Consider the following 23,143-nt stretch of genomic DNA (forward strand, 5'->3'; position numbering starts at 1 on the left):
AAAGTTTGCAAGCTTGTTAAATCCTTGTATGGTCTAAAATAGGCTCCTAAACAATGACATGACAAATTTGATCAAGTTGTTTCTTCATATGGATTTCAATTTAATAATAGTGATAAATGTGTTTATGTGAAACAAATTGATGATAATTCATGTGTTATTTTATGTCTCTATATGGATGATATTTTGATCTTTGGTAGTAATCTACATGTTATAAATGATGTGAAGTCTTTCTTGTGTAGTAATTTTGAAATGAAGGATCTTGGTGTTGTTGATGTTATTTTAGGTATTAAGTTAATTAAATATCATGATGGTATTGTTTTGACACAATCACATTATATTGAAAAATTATTAAGAAAGTTTAATTATTTTGATGTGAAACCAGTTTCTACCTCATTTGATTCTAGTATTAAATTGAAGAAAAATATCGGTGAAAGTGTCTCTCCTCTTAAATACTCTCAAATTACTGGTTCCTTGTTGCATTTGTCTAATTTCTCAAGATCGGACATTGCATATGTCATTGGTAGGTTAGGAAGATATACTCATAATCCTGATCATTTACATTGGCTTACTCTAGAAAGGTTATTTAGATATCTTAAAGGAACTATTAATTATGGCATTCATTATGCATATTATCATGTTGTAGTTAAAGGTTTTAGTGATGTAAATTGGATTTTTGACTCTGATGAAACTAAATCTACTAGTGGTTATGTCTTTACTTTAACTAGAGGTGCAGTAGCTTGGAAATCTGCAAAACAAACTATTTCTCGTTTTACTATGGAAGCTGAAATAATTGCCTTAGATACTACTAGTAGTGAGACTGGATTTCTTAAAAATTTATTATATGACTTGCCATTATTAAATAAACCTATACCTCCAATCTCAATGCATTGTGATAGTCAAGTTGCTATTGCTAAAGTTACTAGCAAAAACTTTAATGAAAAAAGAAGGCACTTGAGAATAAGACACAAATCTATCAGAAATTTGATAACTCATTGTATTATTTCTGTTGATTTTATCAGGTTTAAAAGTAATCTTGCGGATCCACTCACAAAAGGGTTGACACGTCAACAAGTACTTGAATCGTCGAGAGAAATGGGACTAAAGTCCATCAACTAATTACAACAATGGACATCTGTCTCCACATAAATAACAATCCCATAAATGGAGTTTAATGGGTCATAATGAAATTGTTAACTAAGTACACCATCGTGAACTGCAAAATTATTGCATGTTCCATTCCTATGGTGAGGTGTACTCTAAAGTAAACTGTGACAGTAATAAGGTAAAGGTATTTAAATATTTATATTTATTGTCTTAAAATTAAAAAATACTTCTTAATGGACCCAATGACAATTGTTGTAGGGGTGTGTGTCATAGACCACCCTTGGAAGGGTTCACCTAGTGAGTGTGGTGGTGGGGCCGCTATTGTGAAATATGAGCAATCTCTAAGTAGCACTCACGAAACAAGATACATGCACAAGGCCGTAATGTACTTCACTGATTAGAACTCAAATGAACACCTTTTATTATACGTGTTATGTTCTAAAATTTGGTTAAAGGGATATGGCTCAAGACAATCATGTCTCCATATTCTCTCATATGGAAGTTCATATGCACTAGATATAAGGCTCAAACCCGAAAAGTTCCATGTACTGAAAATATAATATATCATGCTCCATTAAAATGTTTAAGTTTATATATATATATGTCATCTTTTTCCATATTTAAAATTTAAATTACTGGGAGATTATTGAGAAATTATATTATAATTTAAAATTTAAATTAATTACGTTATTTGATCAATCTTGGTTTTCGTAATTTTTTAACGTTCAAATTGCAAAACCGTTATAGAATTGCTAGACGTGACCAAGTCTTGCCTTTTACAAATTGTTTAATATCCACAATACTTTTTATCTTATTTGTTGGTTCTTGTTGTTATGCTTTGTCATGCTTATATCTGTCCAATATTGTGCCTATATTATGTAGATTGGTACTTGAGAAAACACATATCTACACGCAAAACAAGTTCACTTATCTCTTTCTTAAAATTATTTCTACTACTAAATATATTTTGGAGCGATGTTCTTTGGTTTGAGGATCTTTCGCTGCACTCAAACGGTCTAACGAGTTGACGTATCTTGGAAGAGGAACGAACTATAAGACTCTAAATTATCAGTGCAGTGAGAACGTTTTCTCTCTAAGAATAGCGCTATGCGTGTTCAACCCAGACTACTCTAAACTTATTATTTAATATTTTAATTTTCTCTTTATGTTTAATTAGTTGTTGCTGATTGTTTTGTTTTTAATTTTATAGTATTCATTGTGTTGTTGATATTGATTTTATCGATAAATCTAAATATTTATTTTTTCTTGTACTCTATTAAATTTATTTTTTCCAATAGAAACCAAATGAGGAAATCTCTTTAACTATTAACATACATTTTATATGTGCAATTTACACAAATAGTTGTAAAACATGGATAGTTTTCTATGATTTTTTTTAGTAAAACAGTAGATAAAAGATAATATCTCATAACTATCGAAACAAAAAGTCAATGGCATATTAAGCATCTTTGGACCATATAACATAGTCTACTTAGTGATTAATCAAAAGTTAGTGATATCCAATTTGACTTAGGACATTCAAACTAAAAATCAATAGAGATAAATTAAAAGAATTTTACCTCTAATATTAAAGAATCATTTTGAGTAAATATGCCCACAAAGCTAAATTTTAATGGGGCTGTCAAACTCCCGAAACACAAGTTTGAGCTGAGTATTGTACTATTTGTGCCATCTTGCGATAGTCCGATGGTTGTTTCAAGTCTGGCTTAGGCCGACTTATCCTTTAAATTAAAATCTTAAAAATCCTTTCTCCGAAACACCAATTGTAAAACTTAGATAGTGGTTTCCATTTGGTTTCAATTAAAAAACCTCCAAAACACAATATCGATATTCTAAAAGTTTGAAACCCAAACCAATAAAAGTAAACAAGGTAGAGGCAAAACGGTGCTCTAATACCAATGCTAATAACCATAGAACTCTAACCATCAGAGTTCAACAAACATGAAGTACCATGGGGGAGAATGCAAACCGAAACTCCCTCACACAATCTATCAGTATACGTTGCTTTAGATAATAGTTTGAATTAAGTTTGTAAAATATACCATATTCATTAAATTCAGGAAATGCCACTCAGTCAAGCAGACAAAATATATTCTTACAAGAAGATACCTAGTTCGGGTCATGACTGTTCCATTAGGAAAAAGAAAAATGGGCCAAGAATGTTTCAGACAATCCAACTTCAAGAAGAAGAGCGATTTCACATGCAGGTTCATTCGGTTGCCTACACAGATATGCCTGGTCCTTATTGGACGATGTTTCATCCACGACAAGTAACAATGACGAACGAAAGAAAATTCTTTCTTTGATTGCATTAGTTTCTATTTACCTGATTTGGAATTATTATGTTACTAATTTGATTGTTCATATCTGCATCTATACTTATAATAGTTATCACCAATATTTCAACCGTTTCCTTTTGGTTCAATTGTTTCAGGGACAAAGTAGCAGCTTCTTATAATTAACAAGCGCAATTGCATATATTAAGCACCAATTCAACTTGCTTATCCGATTTTGATATATTAAGTTCCAATTAAGTCAATTGAGTTCTTCAAATTTTCACTTATTCACAATCAAACCTTCTATCTTGATTCTATTCAAAATTTAGGCAACAACCTAAAGCTGACATAACAATGAATACATAGAATCAATTACAAAGAAAAAAGGAATTTTCAGAATTAAGGAGAATGGAAAACTAGCCTTTCAATCTTCGAATCGCTTCTTGATATAATTCCTGAGCACTTCCCTGCGAGCCTTCACGCGCTCCTGCTGAGGAGCCACGTTAAGAAACGAGAAATAAGCTCCGACGGCGAACAAGGAAGCGCCGGCGACAAACACGCCGCCACTCACCGCCACCTGCCTCGCCGTGGGCGGCCACGACCACACCACCATTCACTCCACTTAATAGAAACAAAAAAATAGAAATAAGATTAAGAATACAAACCACACCACTGTTGTGTAAACATATAAAAAGAATAGCACTAATATGATATGGGCTGGGCCCATTAAAAGAAGGCCCAATACCGGTTGCACACGAGTTCTACAAAAACCCTAGTTTCCCAGTTTCCCTAGCCTCAAAGTCGGTAAGCTGTGTTTCTCCTGCAAGCAATATGGGGCGCGTTCGCACGAAGACGGTGAAGAAGTCGTCGCGGCAAGTGATAGAGAGGTACTATTCGCGCATGACACTTGATTTCCACACGAACAAGAAGGTTCTGGAAGAGGTGGCAATCATTCCCTCCAAGAGGCTGCGGAACAAGATCGCGGGATTCTCCACGCACCTCATGAAGCGGATTCAGAAGGGTCCCGTTAGAGGAATATCGCTCAAGCTGCAGGAGGAGGAGAGGGAGCGTCGCATGGACTTCGTCCCCGATGTCTCCGCCATCGCCACCGACCACATCGAGGTCGACAAGGAGACCCTCGACATGCTCGCCGCCCTCGGAATGTCCGAGATTCCCGGCGTTGTCCAGGTCGATCCCGTCCCCGTTGCCGCGCCGCTCCCCTTCGCCCGTGGCGCCGGGAGGAGGTTTTAATGCCTGAATTCTCGGTTTTGGTCGTGTTGTGTTTTAGAGAACTAATTATTATGCTGAGTTTTGTATTACTTTTTTGTTTTCTGTAGCAGGGATTCGGTTGTTGGACTTGTGAAAGTGGTTAATGGAATTTATTTTTGTTCTGCTGTGTTACATTAAATTTTGTCTCGGTTTAAATGGTTGTGTTGTTTCTATGCTAGGTTCAACTTGTGCCTTCACTTGCCATGAACTTGAATATTCGTGAGGAAAAATGAAATGAATTAAACTTGGTTTTATATGCAATAATATCACACGCACTTTTGTTGCTTTCATTCACTATTACATGAGGTTCTGGATCATGTGGGGATGAAACTATAGTATGACCTTAGGGTTTGATTCTGAGCGTTCTACAATGCTGCTAAAATTGTTGGAGCACGGGTGCTATACATGTTGTGTTACCCTTTTATTACCAAAATGTGAAGAGCTTATATTAGGATTGTTTATGTTTTAATTTCTCACCATTTATCATCTTAGCCGTAATATCTTTCAATTTGCATTTCTCTTGTTAGAAGTGTGCGTGTTAGAATGTGAATGATATTCTTTTATAAGAATTACGATGTTTGCATCAAGATTTGAATCTTACACTGCATCCTACTACCAGGACAGTGAATATTTTTTCTCTTAAGAAATATAAAATTACAAAATAACCCAGCAATTAGATTTTCCTTTTTTTGGGTCTAAGAAACATAAATTGATTCAATACAGACGATATTATGGTTTGATAATGCTACTCTTTTTTTTTTCCTGCTCATCAAACTATAGTGCGATTTTCATAATAATTGGGTGAAATTACTTGGTACTGCACATTGTAATGTCTCCGATTTGAAAAGAAAAGAAGTTTGATAAAATTAAATTTAATTGGGATGGATTAAGTATCGTTTATATGTTTTTAAACATGACCCAAAGTGATTTGCTCGAATTCTGTTTGAATTATACATTGGGTCATTGAAGATTTTAGGTAGAAGAAATTTGTTAAGAGACTTAAAGATGCTTAATTTTAAAAATAGAGATTTGATTAACTTGAAAAAATTAAAGGACTAAAATCATAATCTAACTTAAAAAGAATAAATATGTAAGTAAATCAATTAAAACATTTTAGGTTGATTTGAATTCTTTAACTGAATTTGAAAGTGCATGATTTAATACTCGATGATAATAATCGGATTACATTCTATGATCAAATCAACTCTCTCTCTCTCTATATATATAAATTAAATCAATTTGATTGAGTTTGGTTGATCTAGTTCGTAGTTGAATTAAATTTATGATGGTCCCATTTTGAACGATACCCATATTTTCTAAAGTTGCATTGATGTCATTTTACATAATGAAAAAAAAAATGTTTTTTCATAGTTTGCTTTTCCGATTCATAAAATTTAAATGATCTTTTCACACAATTTAGTCTAAAGTGATTTTCTCGTGGCTTAAAACCAATTTTTTCATTAAGCATGTCCTCTCATTGGGTTGAACGTCTATTTGATTGGATTAAACTGATAATCAAATAAGGAAAAGGTGAGCCATGAAATGAAACACGTGAGTTATTGCCTGATGTGGATTGTGTATAGGTCGTGCTGGTGCTCTACCATTGCTGCGGTGGCTCGGTGTGACTAACATTTATTTCCTATCGTGTAGGTCACATTTTCGTAGCTGAGTGTACACCAAAAAACAAAATCATAGCTTAAATTGATTTTTTTTAATTTTAAATATATTTTTAATTCTTTAAATTTAAGATAAATTTATTTTTAATCATTCAAATTTAAAGTTAATTTTTTTAATTTTTATAATTTTAAAAAATCTTATTTTAATCTTATATTTATTTTTTTTTAAAAAAATCTATCAAACACTGTCACAAAATCTACTTATCAATATCTCTTTTAATGAAAACATAACATTAAAATAGTTTGTCAAGATTTTTAAAAATTACATGACTAAAAAAAGTAACTTTAAAATTTGAAGGATTAAAAATAAATTTATCCTCAATTTCAAAGACTAAAAACATATTTAAGTCTATTTTTATAAATAGAAAAAAAATATAATAAAATATATTTTTCATAAACTAAAATTAAATTATATAAATTAAATGTGTTTTTTAGAAGATAAATGAAAGAATTGGTACAAATTAACTCATAAATAAATTGACCATAATTTATAAGAAAACTTAATTCATTTTGATTATTTTTTTACTTATATTTAAATTTATACAAATAGGGTATCGGATAACATTTTTTGAAGTTCAAAATAAAATCGCTTAAAGAACCAAATCATAAGTAATATGTTTTTTTTCTTCAAGTTATTGTTATAGGTCAACTTTTGTGGTGCATCACCAATTCATTTAAGTAGGAGTGTAGGACCCCAAAACCACCTCCACAACTTCAACTCGTGACATTGTACGATATTTTAATTTGAGTTTGAGAGAAAGAAAAAAAAATGGAATAGTCAGCAACAAAACGCACATAGGACTTGAAATAAATGGAAACCTGAAATTGGTAGCAGAGATGGTCACCTAAAACGTAAGTTATGCTCTTCTTTCCAAACCAAATTATGTGGTTTTCATTCTGATAAAAGTCTAATTTTTGTGTTCTTCTACTACTTACCAACTTCTGCTTCTACTTAAAAAAAGGCTTTATATGCTATTTTGGGTTTCTCTGTCCCTTCACATCCCATTTTATTTTACATGAGTGGGAAAAGATGAATGACTCAAATGAAGTGCATATATTTATGCTAATTACAAGAGTTGATCATTCCAACAGAGCTAATAACCCGCGGCATCAGATGCAAATTATAAAACTGCCTTGAAGTTTGATGTGTTACTGCAGTTAATTTGTTTATAGCAATGTCTAGACTTTGGGCCCTGGTTTGTCTGCTGTTGTTAATTGTGTTCACATCACAGTTTGAGTGGAAGCAGCAAATTCATAGTGAAATTGAAGCCAGACCTACCACGTTCCAGAAACTGAAAAAAATACCACAAAATGAAGAATCTGTGAAAGAAAAGGTGAGTTTTTTTTTTCTTCTTTTTTTTTTTTTTAATAATTCTTTTGGATACCAAATAGAGACAAACAAAACATTAGTGTTGGACACTGCATTAGAATGCACTAGGCTAGATTTAATTTACACGTTGACTTATCTTTTTCATTTTGCAGTTGTTCATGGTACATTTGTTTTGGTTATTGATATATCATATAGATGGAAGAAACAACCGTATTGTTCTTGATTTATCATTTGTAATATGAGGGTTACTAGAAAGAGTTTTTAGGAGAATGCAACATAAGTGCATAACTCTGTTGTGTTATCTTATACATGATACGCATATTGGTCCTCACTCCTCAAGCATCATTTGCATTCTCTCTCTCTCTCTCTCTATCTCTCTCTTATTGTGGCTTCTTCTAGAGTTTCGAAATTCCGAAACAGAGTTTTGTGTCAAGAATTAAACTCCTTGGTGCTATCTTGTTTCTATGCAGATCATTCTCTCTCAAGAGAAAAATATTCAGAGACTTCATGAGCTTGTTCGGAGTCTTCGTGAACAGTTGGTACAATGTAAGGTTGGTTATGAGGTTTCTAATGTCGCCACAAACCCTTTGGTAGAATTTCTATCTGAATTGGAGTAATAGCCATTCTTAGTGTTAGAGGACTAGTTGTGGATCACACATGTTGAACAACTTATATATATGCAAGTTTAAAAGCCTTGTTTCTTTTTCTAAGCAGTTCTTGATGAGGTTGTGTGTACAACAATTGCATCAATTTGTGCCACAATTTTACATTTGATCAATTTATTATGATAGATATATTTTTGCTCAGCCAGTCTGATACCACATTGCCCTCTAATTCATTTCTGTCATTTTTGTGATCAAATGTTAAAGTATTCATGCATTTGAAGTCTTGAGTGAATTGTTTAATTAAATAGGCAATTCTGAGTAAATCAGAATGTATACGTAAGATTTTAGGTGGGTGGTACAAATCGAAATGTATATTATTAATTGAATATGTAGCTGGCATAAAGAAAATAATAATAAAAAAAATCGAGTAAACCATGAACATGTGTGTAAAGTGATTGATGTTTGATAGGTTCATGAGTAGATAAATGTTTTGGTAGTCGTTAACCTGTCACCGAGTTTTACTTTCAATTTGAATAATGTCTTTTTATGTTATTGTTCTGGTATGAGGCATAGGTCAGGAACTTATGAGTGATTGCTTTGCTTGTTTGATCGAGTATGGGCCATTGTTGCGGGCCCAACGAGTTTGCACCTATGCCTATCATAGTTCTGGCTACTTTAATATAGCTTTGGTATTTTGGAGGTAAATTCAATAAACTCATAAATTTTTTGATGAGCTCGATTATCTCAATCGACAGTTAGGAACTAATTTATGGAATTACTGATACCATTTAAAAATTGTCTTCTTTTAATAAATGATTTTTTAAATATACAAATTTGGAGACCGAATCCCTAATCACATGTTGAAGGAACATGATTTGATGCTAACCATATGTCCATACCATACCATACCATGTGACTAACAAACTTGTAGGTTAAAGCAATGATAAAAGAAATCATATTAAACCCTTTCTCTGAAAAGATCATATACTTGAAAATGGCTGAGAGCTCTCTCAACACGCTTGGCTACTCAGTTCATGCTGCAATGCCCTCAAAACTGGACACGGTTTCTACATGGTTAAATTTGACCCAGAAGGTGATTGGAAGAAAGTGCATTGTGGGGGATCATAGATGATTTTTGACCACGATGAGGGATTGTACTCCTAATTTTGTGGTGTCTATCACGTCTTCTATCCTACATGCATAAATTTAATAAATATTATATTAATTTTTTAAATAAACTAAAATTCAAGATAGAGTTATCACATTAAAAGAAACTCAACATTAAACAAAAACTAAATCCGAAAAAATTATAGGAATTAAAATTGAGTATTAAAATAACTTCAATTAAATAAATCTAGATCTGTAATTCAAATACTATCAAAAAATAAAATTTCTAACTAAACTCCAATGTCACATTTTATCAAAGCATTCCAACATAAAACTTAGACTTCTCCGATATATTCAAATTCACCTACATAATCATAACAAAATAAATCACCAAAAGAAAAAGAAAGTGAAAAACATCTCATTCTAACTACTGGTGTAGAATATGGTTGAGTAGGCTTACACATACATAACAACAAGTAGGCATATAAAACAACAACAATAATACTAATCACATACATAATTTTTTAATAATCAAAGCATACCAAGCAACATACTTAGTCACATGATGCAACAAGGCTTGCTCTACACATCTCAATATTCATCCAATTCATATTTAAAAAACAATGAGTATGCTATGATCATGCAATAGACAAGACCTTCTTAAAACTATAAACACGTGACACCAATAAAATCACTTTATCATGGATTGAAGGCCTAAGTAGCCTACGAATACATGTTGGGTTAAGCAATCATAATACTCTACACTAAGAGACTAAGACTCTCAAACCCAATTGTCTTCAAGGTCATGAATCCCCTAACTTTTACATAAGTGACCTTTAATGGTTGTGTATTTCATATTGTATTTATCACAAAAACACGTAATGCATATGACACATATCACACGAACTCTATACATAATTATACTAGTCACATTCACAATTCATAGATACACGGTTACCCATCACATTACTCAAATCACTATCACATTACTACTAAGATATACTTAGGCTTAGACTCATCACATGATTTATCACAATTTTCTCACATGAATCACATCTCACTTTAGTTCAAAAACATATGTTAACTCATCAAGGTTCCACATAATATATTACATCCACTAGACTTATCATAATCAATTTGGCCATAAGGTTCACCTACCAAAGCTATTCATATTTCATAGGCAAGTTTAAGTATCACAATGTCAGGCACAAGGTAGTGCTCGGTGTGGGTTATCCTACGCTCGACGTGTTTGAGGCTGAGGGCCTTTGGAAGAATCATGCCTAGCATGGTCTGTCCTGCACCCAACAAATTAACAACAGGGAGTCCCCTAAAGCTCTTGCGCTCGGCGTGAGAACTCTTACGCTTGACGTCAACACCACCAAGAGCACTCTGTCACACCTTGTGCCCAATGACTCCTAAATGGTGCCTTTCGTGATATAAAAAACAATCTTTATATAGAATATATGAATTATACTCACATCCATAGTTCACACGAGTTCATTTTAGAAAAAGAGTTTCTATATTCTATTTAATTCATTTTATTTTAAGGTTTCCCTATTCATAATTGTTTCTCTAATAATTTGCTTTGTCATTTAATCCTTAGAATTTCCCTCAAGAACCTACAAACACTTAAAGATTCACAGTCATAGACAATTTTACGGATCAAAAATGCAATTACAATTTACTAACATGTTCAGAGTACTAGGGAATTCACAAATAATGTAGATTTAAATAGAGACAATATCACTGATCATAACACTATTATATCACAATTAGGTTGCAAAGGAATGACAAATTTACAGTACAATTACATTCAATGTTGAGTTTAATCCCTCATGCAAATAAACACAACAACAAGCTTGGAAGCCAATCCCACTACTTGACAGATAACCCATACCTAAAGTAAGGTTCTCACTACCCCTTATCTCAACAAATACCAAACTTCAGGCACGGATCTCCGAACTTGTTTTTGGTTGCCTTTGGTTCTCCTCCTCAATGAGAAGCAAGAAGATGAAAGTCCCAAAAGTAGAGATTTTAGTGCAATTTTTTTTCTCCCACTCTAGACATACTTGGATCGATCTAACCATTGAAAACCAAGAATAATGTCCTATAAACCCAGTATCCAAAATTCAACTTAATCAACGGTGAGCAAATCTACGATTGCAATTAGAAAATCGTTGCCTGGTGGTTATGCGAATTGAACAATGAATTTCTCTCTTATCTTCTCTCTTGTGTTTTGTTGTTCACTCTCAATGATGAGCCATTTTCTCTTATTTAGAGCATAATGTTGCATATTAATGATGAAAGGCAATCCTAAATTGCTAGATTATAAATAGAGAACCCTAAATCCTAATTTTCACGTAACTTGTTGGTAAAAGTCTGTTAACCACTGTTAGTTACTCTTCTCATTAAAATTCAAATAATTATCTATTAACTAGAATTTTTTTTTTACCACTAACTCTTGTTTGCAAAGTAACTCCTAGTTAATTATTTAAAAGTCTTATAGATAAATACATAAGATAATATCTCTTCAAATAAAATAAATTTGAAATCTTTATTTTCCATATTATCTAAAAAATTCATATCTATAAAATCTCTCAATCAATCAAAACGATAATATATAATCAAATTACCTTAAAACAAATAAAATATATTTATCTCTTTAATAATTAATATAATAAATAATTTTACAAACCTTTCTTTGATTAATAAAACATCCACAATTATTTTAAAAGTCTGTAATGTAATTATAAAACTATTTAATTAATTAAAATATTTTTTTGATAATTTTAGAAAATTTAGGATGTTAGATAATAACATATTGCAACTAAAGTGTTTCATTAATGATAAGCTTTTACCAAAGCTGCACTTGCCTTAGGGGGACACAATGATTGTTAAAATGTTGGGAAATAATATATCCTATCCAATGATGTGTGATCGGTTGAAGCATATTTGGAAGCCTGTAGGTGGTTTGGATGTTGTGGATATTGGACATGGTTTTTTTACATGGTTAAATTTGATCTAGAAGGTGATCAAGAGAAAATGCGTTGTGAGGTCCATGGATGATTTTTGACCACTATTTGACAATGAGGGATTGAACTCCTAATTTTGTGGTGTTGAAGTAGAAGATTTGCCACACATTTTTTTGGATACAATTTCTTTGCCTAAGAATAGAGTATATGATGAGAATGTATTGATGGCTTTGGCATCTGTGGTTGGTAAACTAGTGCAAGTGGACATGATGGCCACAAATGTGTCTCAGGGGCAATTTGCGAGGGTTTGTTGTAGACACTCAATTTCGTCCGGACCTAAAAGACAAAGAAATGGACCTTTGTTATGAAGGGAATAAGCTCTTAAAACATGAAGACAACACGACATGATAGTGAGAGGGCCAGAAGCCCAACAAATTTGGTTTAGTAGCCTAGAAAGGGCTGTTCCAAAACCAGAACAGGCCGTTCCCAAGCTGGAATGAGCCGTTCTCAGACTGGAACAGGCCATTTCAGATCCACTAAACAACTCCATAACCCTATTTGAGAACATGCCTTTCTCAAGCAGTTTGTTATGAGTTAAATTCAAATTCAGAACGGGCCATTTTGACAACAGAACATGCCGTTCTAATTTCAAATTTAACCTGTAACAAAACTAACCAGAACAGGCCCTTTCGATCCCGGCACGGGCCATTCTGGTCAGTTTTGAAGTCTATAAATAGTAGACTCAGGCACTGCTCTCGGGGTCAAAAAAATTCATCCTAACTCCTTATAGCTCGAAATTTCTCTTTCTCTCTCCTCCTGTATTTCTTGAGAGTTTGTGAGGAATATTGTAGTGTCTTAGGTAGCCAAAAAGCACCTAAAAGTCTCCATATTTGAAGATCTAATAAAGCTCAGACAAGAGGTATTTCAATCAACGCTTCTCTCTCCTTCCATTTCTTATTTTTAAATATTGTTATAATAAAAGCAACCATGTAGACATTTTAGGGCCAATCGAGTAATTTAAATTTAAGCATGTAAATAAATATTAATAAAGGGGGTCTAATATTTAATTCATTAATTCTTATCACGTTAACTTCATCATAGGGTACCAATTGAGGGCGCTGTAGGGGTGCTTAATACCTTCCCTACACGTAATCGATCCTCGAACCCAATTGTGGTTATTAAGGCCATCATTGGATTTTCAAAACCTTTTCTTTTTCCAATGTTTTGAGCAAAACATTGGTGGAGACTCCAAGAACCTATTTTCAAAACCATTTGTTCTTACCGGGAATCTGAGGTAGGGATGATTCGCTGGGTAAGATCGGTGAGCCTCCTTCGCTGGTACGCTTGATGTTCCAAGATGGGGGTGGTACCTGCAAAAGAGGCTCCGATGCTAAAGTTAGTGTTTGTGGGAGTATGAGTCTCGTATAAGTAATGCACGTACCTTTGTGTGGATTAGGGTTTTGTTAGGCCTTGGGCCCGAGATCAGTTTATGACCTAATTTGATAGCGAGTCGATGTCGCCTAGCGCGTGTCCGAGGTCACTCCGCGCTGTGATGCTGAGCTCGAGCTCGGCATAGCGGTACGGATAATACACTAGCCCCCCGAGCTCCGAAGACCGTAGGTCGAGGAGTTAAGACCGAGCTCGACAAGGGGTCGTGACTTTTTGCGTACGCCTATTTGTCAAGACGCCATGTGTCATAACCGTCACCTCGTTCCCATAACGCGTGGGCGGTGTGGTGACAAGATTGTATTTTTATTTGTTTGATGATGTGGCCTCTTTGGGCTGATATGGTGTTCCGATGTCCATGTTTCATGGTCGGGATGAGGAGCTTGGCAATAATGAGCTTACTGCTTGGTTAGGCTGGTAAACCTTTGACCGAGTTAGCAGATTGGTGAGGGAAAAGTCGGCAACTCGGCTGGCCAGTACACTTGCCCCCCAAGCACCGAGTGATGTAAGAGCAAAGGGGCTTCTGAGGAGTTCCCAAATTTGTTGTTTGAAGGTTCAAATTCGACCTTGTTAAGTAGATGTGATCTCAAGGTTTGGACTCGACCTTGGCATATCAAGGTTCAAACTCGACTTTGGTTAAGAAAATGTGATCTCAAGGTTCGGACTCGACCTTGGCATATCAAGGTTCGAACTCGACCTTGGTTAAGAAAATGTGATCTCAAGGTTTGGACTCGACCTTGGCATATGAAGGTTCGAACTCGACCTTGGTTAAGAAAATGTGATCTCAAGGTTCGGACTCGACCTGGGCATATCAAGGTTCGAACTCGACCTTGGTTAAGAAAATATGATCTCAAGGTTCGGACTCGACCTCGGCATATCAAGGTTCGAACTCGACCTTGGTTAAGAAAATGTGATCTCAAGGTTCGGACTCGAACTTGGCATATCAAGGTTCGAACTCGACCTTGGTTAAGAAAATGTGATCTCAAGGTTCGGACTCGACCTCGACATATCAAGGTTCGAACTCGACCTTGGTTAAGAAAATGTGATCTCAAGGTTCGGACTCGACCTTGGCATATCAAGGTTCGAACTCGACCTTGGCAACGTAATTTGTATTTGAAGGTTCGAACCCGACTTTAACATCAAGGTCCGAACTTGACCTTGGCAAGTCGTCATGGTTAATGTGCCAATACCGAAAATGTATGGGAATGGAGTTGCTTTGTTGATTTATTTCTGAGGTGTGCCTCGTTAAAACCTTCCTTGGCCAAAAACCCTTTTCTTTAGTGGGAAAAAAGGCTGAGGAGGAAAAAAGAGTACATCACCTGAATTTATAAGCTAAGAGAAATAAAATTTGAGGTGGGTGGAATTCCAAGTTCCAAATTTTCCTTTGGAGGGGTCTGTTCTTGCTTTTCCCCGTAATCGCCAAACAAGGTCGCCAACTTTAAATGTTCGTGGCCTGACTTTGGTCTTGCTTTCCTTGTGGTTTGTCGCGAATTGCCTTGCGAAACTCAGCATGCTCCTCCATCTGGATGTACCCAGCAGCACGAGCTCGGAGCTCGTCCATGTCGGGAGGAGGTTGTCGGCAAAGGCTATCGATGAAAGGTCCTGGCTTCAACGCCATGAGCATGGAGTGCAGTGCGACCTCGGGATTCAGATTTCGGATCTTTACCGAGATGGTGGCGAGTCGTTCCATGAACATCCGGAGTGGCTCGTCGTCACTTTGTTTGAGACTGGCCAGGGCAGCTGATGTTATGTGATGAGGTCGGCTCGTCGCATACTGTGCTGTGAACCATCTGACCAGGGTGCCGAAGCTGTCAATTGACTCGACAAGTAGCTGGGTATACCAGTTGAGCGCGACCCCTTTGAGTGAGGTCGGAAAAACCCTACACAGGATAGCATCTTCATTAGTGTAAAGATTTACCTGTGTGGTATACAGATCGATGTGTTCGTCCGGATCCGTGGTGCCATCGTAACGGTCGATGTGGAGAGGCTTCCACCCGAAAGGGAGAGGTGTTTCCATGATGCCGTCCACAAAAGGATGACGGCGGAAGGTCGCCTGATTTCCCATGACGTGGGCAGGAGCGTTGCTTACGTCATGTGCCGACCTGTTGGTCGGTATGTGAGACCGATGTGTGGCAGGCCTGGGGGTTGGTGCCCTAGCCGCTGTTGGCAGTTGAGAAATCGAGTGCCCTTCCTCCTCATGCAAGTTGCTTTGTTGAGGGGGTTGATCAGAGGGACGCCGAGGGAGTTGGGCGCGAATACGCTCGTTCTCAGCGCGTAGCGCCGCTAGGTCAGCCTCATTAGCGGTACGCATCGTGGCTAGGTCAATTTTGTGCTTGGCACGCATACTTTGTAGATCTGCAACGTGTTGCTGTCGCATCTGCTCGGCCTGCTCGATCAGTCGTCTCAATGCTGCTTCGTTATCCATGTTAGTGGTGTGATCTAGGTCGTCTGTTGCACGTCTGCTATGGCTTCTAGTGAAAACCATAAGCGTGGCCGCTAAGAGCTGTCTTGATTGGCCCCACGGTGGGCGCCAAATGTTCTTACCGGGAATCCGAGGTAGGGATGATCCGCTGGGTAAGATCGGTGAGCCTCCTTCGCTGGTACGCTTGATGTTCCAAGATGGGGGTGGTACCTGCAAAAGAGACTCCAATGCTAAAGTTAGTGTTTGTGGGAGTGTGAGTCTCGTATAAGTAATGCACGTACCTTTGTGTGGATTAGGGTTTTGTTGGGCCTTGGGCCCGAGATCAGTTTATGACCTAATTGGATAGCGAGTCGATGTCGCCTAGCGCGTGTCCGAGGTCACTCCGCGCTGTGATGCCGAGCTCGAGCTCGGCATAGCGGTACGGATAGTACACCATTAATTAAGGATTAGTCTGGTCTTCGGGCATTTCCTAATTGATGAGATTTTTTAAAAGGTAGTCCAAACAATTAGTCATAAGATCAGAAATTTTTGGGTTATGACAGATGGAGACTCCACTAGGGACGTTTAAAGAGGGTCAAACCCATATAAATGATGAAGTTAGTAAAATATGAATAATAATTTAAATATTTCTTCCCCTTTACTTTATTTGTTTTATTTGTGTGGCTTTAATATATATTTGTTTGTTTAAATTATGCATTTGTTTGAATTAACAATTGTACACAAACCATAGCATACAACAGTCCCCCTACACCTAAGGGCATGAGTGTATAAACATAGGGAGTGGTTGACGTACGACCAGCCCAAGTATGGCCTTGGAGCCTGCGAGCCTTGTCAGAAATCACACTCAAGGTGATAACCGGTTACTCTAACCCGAAATACTATGACAGACTTTAGAGTTTCCTAGGTGATGGCGACGAAGGTACTGGGTCCCTATAATGGGGGCACCTTGGGAGCCTGTAAAGACAAGTGAGATTAGAACCATTTTATACAATGCACTTTTCTTGACAGGAACCACAGACCATGGATTTATACGCGCCTGTTCATGGATTGTATGAGCATATGTTTGTTGCATTTTGTTTATTTAAACCGTTCATTTATTTTTTATAATTCCCCGCAGGTAAAGAAAAACACAAAAATAAAAATGCATTATCATGAGGGAAAACATAGTGTGAAAATAAAATTTGTGAGAAGCATACCTCCCTTCTTTAAAAAGAGGGCTATCATGCTTTTTCTAAAATAAAAATAAATAAATAGAAAGAGAGAGAGTGTAAAAGGAGAGACATGCATATCATGTATAGGATCACCAAAGGAATTTCTATCAAAGATGAGAAATCAGTGTGACCTTTGTCACATCATAAAATATTATGAAGAGGAACACCGATGACTCACCTCTCATCAAGGATGAGTCATCGAGTCTCTGCTAGAAAACCTCCCTCATGCATTATCATTTAAATAGCTTAATAGGAATTTATCATGATCCCTCAAAGGTGGATTTTCAACACTCTGTACTCACAAGAGCTCAAAAGATAAAAGCTATGGAAACCCAATAAGAAAGGAATCGCATGCTTAACGAGGAGCTCACGCAGCTCAAAGAACAGATGGATAGAATGTAAGTTGCAGCCTTCATATATCATTCATGATTTAAGAAAACTACTGCATACCATAAGGATATTAGAATTTATGATATTCTCACATACATTTATAATAGTAAGAAAGACTTACCTTGATCCATGACAACCGTAATGAGAATAAGTTTTTCAATCACATTTTCCCAATCTATCTCTTTCCATACATCATATTCTCACTTCACTTTCTTTGATGGTAAAACAATGAGAGTTGTTTCATATGGCAGAGATAGAACCCAAATAGTTCCTCTTATTCAACTAACTTCCATCAAGTTAGTTAGCGGCGGTTATAAATTTTGAAAATAATAACTTCCCATATTTGCCAATAAGTCCTTTTATTTTATTAAATCATGTTTAAGCTCTTAATTCACATGATTCACATATTATAGTGTTATTTAATATTTTCTAACATTCTCCCACTTACTCATGTGATGTTATAACACTTCATGATTTAATAATTACATAAATCATAATGCGCATTAAAGACCTTAGATAAATTGGCTCCATCATTAATCATAATTAAAGATACAAAAATAATAAGAGTCGTGGCGGTTACATGTCATTCAATCAACACATTTCCTTCCATGTACTACTATATTATCCTTCTCCTTAATATGACCGTAAAATGAGAAGTTCATAATGGGTTCAAACATAAAGTCACTCTTTCATTAATAAACACATAATATGTTTTCCACATCATAATTTGCATGCATATACATAAAGTAGAAAACACAAATTTCAGAAACTTGTATATTAAATGAGCTCAGAGTGTCAAATAGGCATTAATAACAACATTAACATTCAACATTCACTAGTAGACATAATGCCCATATTCTCTACATGGCCAGTAAATACTTTGGGCGGTAACCATTTTGTTAAAGAGTTAGCAATCATAAGATTAGTGCTAATATGTTTTATTGACACTCTTTGTTTTTGAACTTCTTCTTTAACGGAAAAGTATTTCAATTCCATATGCTTAACACCTTTGGAATACTTGTCTTTTTTAGAAAAGAAAACAACTGCAGAATTATCATAATAAATTTTCAGCGGCCTGGCAATACTGTCAACTACTCCAAGTCCCGAAATAAAATTTCGCAACCAATTAGCCTGAACTGTGGCCTCAAAGCATGCCACAAATTCAGCCTCCATAGTGGATGCAACAATGACTAACTGCTTCACACTCTTCCATGAAATTGCTCCTAGCTAAAAGATACACATAACCAAATGTAGACTTTCTTGTATCTATACAACCGACAAAATCTGAATTTGTACATCCAATCACCTCAAGATGATCAAATTTCTTATAAGTAAGCATGTGATCCTTTGTCCCTTGCAAGTATCTTAAGACTTTCTTTGTAGCTTTCCAATGATCTAATCCCGGATTACTTTGGTATCTACCAAGCATACCAACTGCAAAGCTAATATCTGGCCTTGTACATGTTTGAGCATACATTAAACTCCCAACAACAGATGCATAAGACTAAATTTGTCTCCTTTGGATGAAATTTTTCATCTGTTTCCGTTCCAAATCATTCTTTGGAAGACATTGCATAAGACTAAATTTGTCTCCTTTCTGTATTGGAACGGGAGATGTTGAACATGTATCCATTCTGAATCTCTCTAAAACTTTATTAATATAGGCTTTCTGAGACAAGCTTAACAGTCCTTGTGATCTATCACAGAATATTTCTATTCCTATCACATAACCTACCTCACCCATATTTTTCATTTCAAAGTTGTTAGAGAGAAAATTCTTAGTCTCACTTAATAGACCAAGATCATTAGTTGCAAGCAAGATGTCATCAACATATAGAATTAGAAATATAAACTTTCTCCCACTAACCTTCAAATATATACACAGATCAACAGTGTTTTCCTTAAATCCAAAGGACATAATAGTATCATTGAACTTAATATACCATTGTCGGGAAGCTTGTTTAAGTCCATATATTGATTTATTAAGTTTACACACCATGTGTTCCTTTCCTTCTTCAATGAACCCCACTAGTTGGTCCATATAAACATTCTCTTCTAAATTCCCATTCAAAAAGGCAGTTTTAACATCCATTTGATGTAACTCAAGGTCATAATGAGCTACTAATGCCATGATAATTCTGAAAGAATCTTTCTTAGAAACCGGAGAAAAGGTTTCCTTATATTCAATGCCATCCTTTTGAGTAAAACCTTTGGCAACAAGTCAAGCCTTGTGTCGTTCAATATTTTCATGAGAGTCACGCTTAGTCTTAAATACCGATTTACACCCAACTCTCTTGCACCCTTCAGGCAATTCCACAAGGTCTCATACATCATTTTGTGTCATTGATTTAAGCTCATCATTCATGGCATCTAACCATTTTTTAGAATTATCACCACTAATAGCTTCTAAAAATAAAACTGTATCATTATCGATGCTTAAGTCATTTTCTGACTCTTGTAGATAAACCACATAGTCATTTGAAATAGTAGATCTTTTTTCCCTTTGAGATCTTCTTCATACTATTTCTTGTGGTTTTTCTACTACAGGTTCATTGTTAACCACAGGATCATTAATTTGTTGTTCTTCTTGATTGTTGTTTGGTTCAACAACATGGGGAACAACAATTCTTGAAGTAAAAGCACTAGTTAAAGGAACTTGTACTCTAACTTCCTTAATCTCCACATTTCGTGAAGTTTCACTCCCACTGGTTTCACCATTTTCAATGAACCAGGCATTTCCAGTTTCAACAATTCTTGTACTATGGGTAGGACAGTAAAACATATACCCTTTTGATTTTATTGGATAACCAATGAAATACCCACTGATTGTTCTTGCATCTAGTTTCTTTTCTTGCGGATTGTATATTCTAATTTCTGCTTGACAACCCCAAACATGTAGGTGTCTTAAACTGGGTTTCCTACCTGTCCACAACTCAAAAGGTGTCTTTTGAACTGCCTTACTAGGAACCCTGTTTAACAAATACATCACAGTTTTTAAAGCATACATCCACAATGATACAAGTAAAGATGAATTACTTAACATGCTCCTAACCATATCCATTAAGGTTCGATTACGTCTTTCTGAAACACCATTTTGTTGTGGTGTACCTGGCATTGTGTATTGAGCACAAATACCACGCTTTTCAAGGAACTTAGCAAATGGACCAGGATGTTGTCCACTCTCATCATATCTTCCAAAATACTCACCACCTCTATCTGACCTGACAATTTTCACCTTTCTGTCTAATTTCCTTTCCACTTCATTTATATAAATTTCCAAGGCATTCACTGCTTGAGATTTCTCATGCAGTAAATAGACATACCCATAACATGAAAAGTCATCAATAAAAGTGATAAAGTACTTTTCTTTATTGAAAGAATTAACATCAAAAGGTTCACATATATCAGTGTGTATAATTTCAAGAAGCTGGGTGCTTCTTATGGCTCATTTCTTTGTGTGTTTTGTTTGTTTACCTTTAATACAATCCACACATACATTTAGATCATTAAAATCTAAATTTGAAATAATTTCATTCTTTACTAATCTTTCTATCCTTTCTTTGGAAATGTGTCCCAAACGCTTATGCCACAAGTAAGCAGAACGTTCATTCACTAAACTATGTTTAGTGCCAACATTATGATGCAAGGTCATAAGAGTTTCAGCATATAAATTATCAAGATTCAATTTATATGAACCATCATAAAGTGTACCAGATCCAATCATACAAGTACGCTTATATAAACTGAAACAATTATTCCCAAACCTAAAAGAGTATCCAACAACATCAAGTTTAGACAAGGAAACTAAATTCCTAGAAATACTAGGTACATAAAAAGTATCAAACAAGTCTAAATGAAATCCAATGTCAAGGATTAAACGATAAGTTCCGACGCCTTCCACTGGAACTTTCACTCAATTCCCCATGAAGACAAACTTCTTATTTGGGCTTATGGTTCGGGTTGTAAGGAATCCCTGCATCATATTAGAAACATGAGTTGTACATCCAGAATCAATCCACCAAGTATTACGGGGAAATTCAGTTAAATTAGATTCGAAACATGCATAAGCATTATGCTCACCTTTCTTTTCGAACCAAACTTTACGTTTTGGGAAATCCTTCTGGAAATGACCAGACTTCCCACAGAAATGACATTTGTCAATTTTCTTCTAGATTTTAGTAGAGGACTCAACAATCTTTAATGGTACCTTTCCCTTTCCATGTTTCTTATTAACTTTCTTTCCAGGTCCCTGATTATTCACATAATGAATGGAGTGATTTCCTTGATTCTTAAGTCTGGTTTCCTCCTGAACTAACATACTGTGCAATTCATGCACATTCCATTTATCTTTCATGGTATTATAGTTCATTTGGAAAGGACCATACTCAGACTGTAATGATTTCAAAATAAACTGCACAAGGAAATTTTCATCTACTTCCATTCCAAGAGACTTAAGTCTTGTTGCAATGTTTGTCATCTCAATGACATGTTCATGCATAGTACAAGAACCATCAAACTTCATGGTGGTTAAGGTACTCATTAATGTCCCAGCAAGAGACTTATCAACAGTTTGGGAGTGCTCTCCCACAAATTTCATAAACTCTTTTGCACTTTCAGTTTTGGGAAAAGCAGACTTAATGTTATTTGCTATGCTCATTCGCATAAACATCAGGCTAAGTCTGTTTGATTTTTCCCAAGCCTTATAATGGGCTTTCTCTTCATTGCTACTATCATCAGTAATAGCAGCAAGTTTTCCAACTTGAATAGCTAAATCAAGATCCAACACACCTGAGTGAAATTGGACTTGTTCTGTCCAATAAGAGAAATTCAACCCATTAAAGACCGAAACAGACATAGCATGAGAATGCAAAGATACAGGAACAGATACCGCAATTAACACATGCTTAACATTATTACTTTGAGTCATAAATTAAACATACGACACAAATTCAAACAACAAACAAGCATTCTATGCATACTAATGTTCTCCTTTGGATGATACATTAATACACAAAACATAATGATGTTAATAATATTAACATTATTTGATAAGATATATGCATTAATTAGAAATACTTATTATCTTTGGATATGTAAATAAAGCTAATAATGCATACTCACTACCAACATTCATATCCATTAATTATAAAAAACAATTAATCAACCTTTGGGTGATCCATAAATGCCTTATAATAATGAACTTCAATTAACCCATAAACCAATAATTCATAATTTAGCATCCATGCTATGGGTAATTGAAATAAAATTATCATTAATCTGGAATTAAATAAAACATAAAGATTTGACCACTTTG

The 23,143-nt window shown here is 35.3% G+C and overlaps 4 protein-coding genes across 4 annotated transcripts; 2 read left to right on the forward strand and 2 right to left on the reverse strand.

Annotated features, from left to right (window-relative positions):
- Positions 1 to 3,603: 3,603 nt before the first annotated feature.
- LOC109790201 (bric-a-brac protein) lies at positions 3,604 to 4,077 on the reverse strand. The gene has a single exon (XM_029269329.2). It carries the CDS (start codon positions 4,012 to 4,014, stop codon positions 3,826 to 3,828), a length of 189 nt encoding a protein of 62 aa, XP_029125162.1. The 5' UTR covers positions 4,015 to 4,077; the 3' UTR covers positions 3,604 to 3,825.
- A 101-nt stretch (positions 4,078 to 4,178) lies between these two features.
- Positions 4,179 to 4,809, forward strand: LOC109790191 (small ribosomal subunit protein eS17). Its single transcript, XM_020349310.3, has one exon. The coding sequence runs from the start codon at positions 4,233 to 4,235 to the stop codon at positions 4,650 to 4,652; it is 420 nt and encodes a 139-aa protein (XP_020204899.1). The 5' UTR covers positions 4,179 to 4,232; the 3' UTR covers positions 4,653 to 4,809.
- A 2,229-nt stretch (positions 4,810 to 7,038) lies between these two features.
- On the forward strand, positions 7,039 to 8,482 carry LOC109795554 (uncharacterized). The gene is made up of 3 exons (XM_020355095.3): positions 7,039 to 7,198; positions 7,439 to 7,680; positions 8,147 to 8,482. The coding sequence occupies exons 2-3, from the start codon at positions 7,522 to 7,524 to the stop codon at positions 8,291 to 8,293; spliced, it is 306 nt and encodes a 101-aa protein (XP_020210684.1). The 5' UTR covers positions 7,039 to 7,198; positions 7,439 to 7,521; the 3' UTR covers positions 8,294 to 8,482.
- Positions 8,483 to 20,344: 11,862 nt separating this feature from the next.
- LOC145949845 (uncharacterized) lies at positions 20,345 to 22,756 on the reverse strand. Its single transcript, XM_083060741.1, has 4 exons — positions 22,037 to 22,756; positions 21,765 to 21,949; positions 21,304 to 21,593; positions 20,345 to 21,195 (listed from the first exon to the last, which is right to left on the reverse strand). The coding sequence occupies exons 1-4, from the start codon at positions 22,754 to 22,756 to the stop codon at positions 20,345 to 20,347; spliced, it is 2,046 nt and encodes a 681-aa protein (XP_082916867.1).
- Positions 22,757 to 23,143: the final 387 nt, after the last annotated feature.

The sequence above is a fragment of the Cajanus cajan genome, chromosome 7 (assembly GCF_000230855.2).
Source record: "Cajanus cajan strain Asha chromosome 7, NIPB_CcT2T_4, whole genome shotgun sequence".
Classification (NCBI taxonomy): domain Eukaryota; kingdom Viridiplantae; phylum Streptophyta; class Magnoliopsida; order Fabales; family Fabaceae; genus Cajanus; species Cajanus cajan.

What these genes read in the sequence shown, in the direction of transcription:
- LOC109790201 (XM_029269329.2), bottom strand. Translation starts at nt 4,014, where the DNA reads ATGGTGGTGTGGTCGTGGCCGCCCACGGCGAGGCAGGTGGCGGTGAGT.
- LOC109795554 (XM_020355095.3), top strand. Translation starts at nt 7,522, where the DNA reads ATGTCTAGACTTTGGGCCCTGGTTTGTCTGCTGTTGTTAATTGTGTTC. An exon ending in AAGAATCTGTGAAAGAAAAG is followed by an intron (nt 7,681 to 8,146) that starts GTGAGTTTTTTT and finishes GTTTCTATGCAG; the next exon opens with ATCATTCTCTCTCAAGAGAA.
- LOC145949845 (XM_083060741.1), bottom strand. Translation starts at nt 22,756, where the DNA reads ATGACTCAAAGTAATAATGTTAAGCATGTGTTAATTGCGGTATCTGTT. An exon ending in AGAAACATGGAAAGGGAAAG is followed by an intron (nt 21,950 to 22,036) that starts GTACCATTAAAG and finishes GGTCATTTCCAG; the next exon opens with AAGGATTTCCCAAAACGTAA. An exon ending in ACCATAAGCCCAAATAAGAA is followed by an intron (nt 21,594 to 21,764) that starts GTTTGTCTTCAT and finishes ATACTCTTTTAG; the next exon opens with GTTTGGGAATAATTGTTTCA.
- LOC109790191 (XM_020349310.3), top strand. Translation starts at nt 4,233, where the DNA reads ATGGGGCGCGTTCGCACGAAGACGGTGAAGAAGTCGTCGCGGCAAGTG.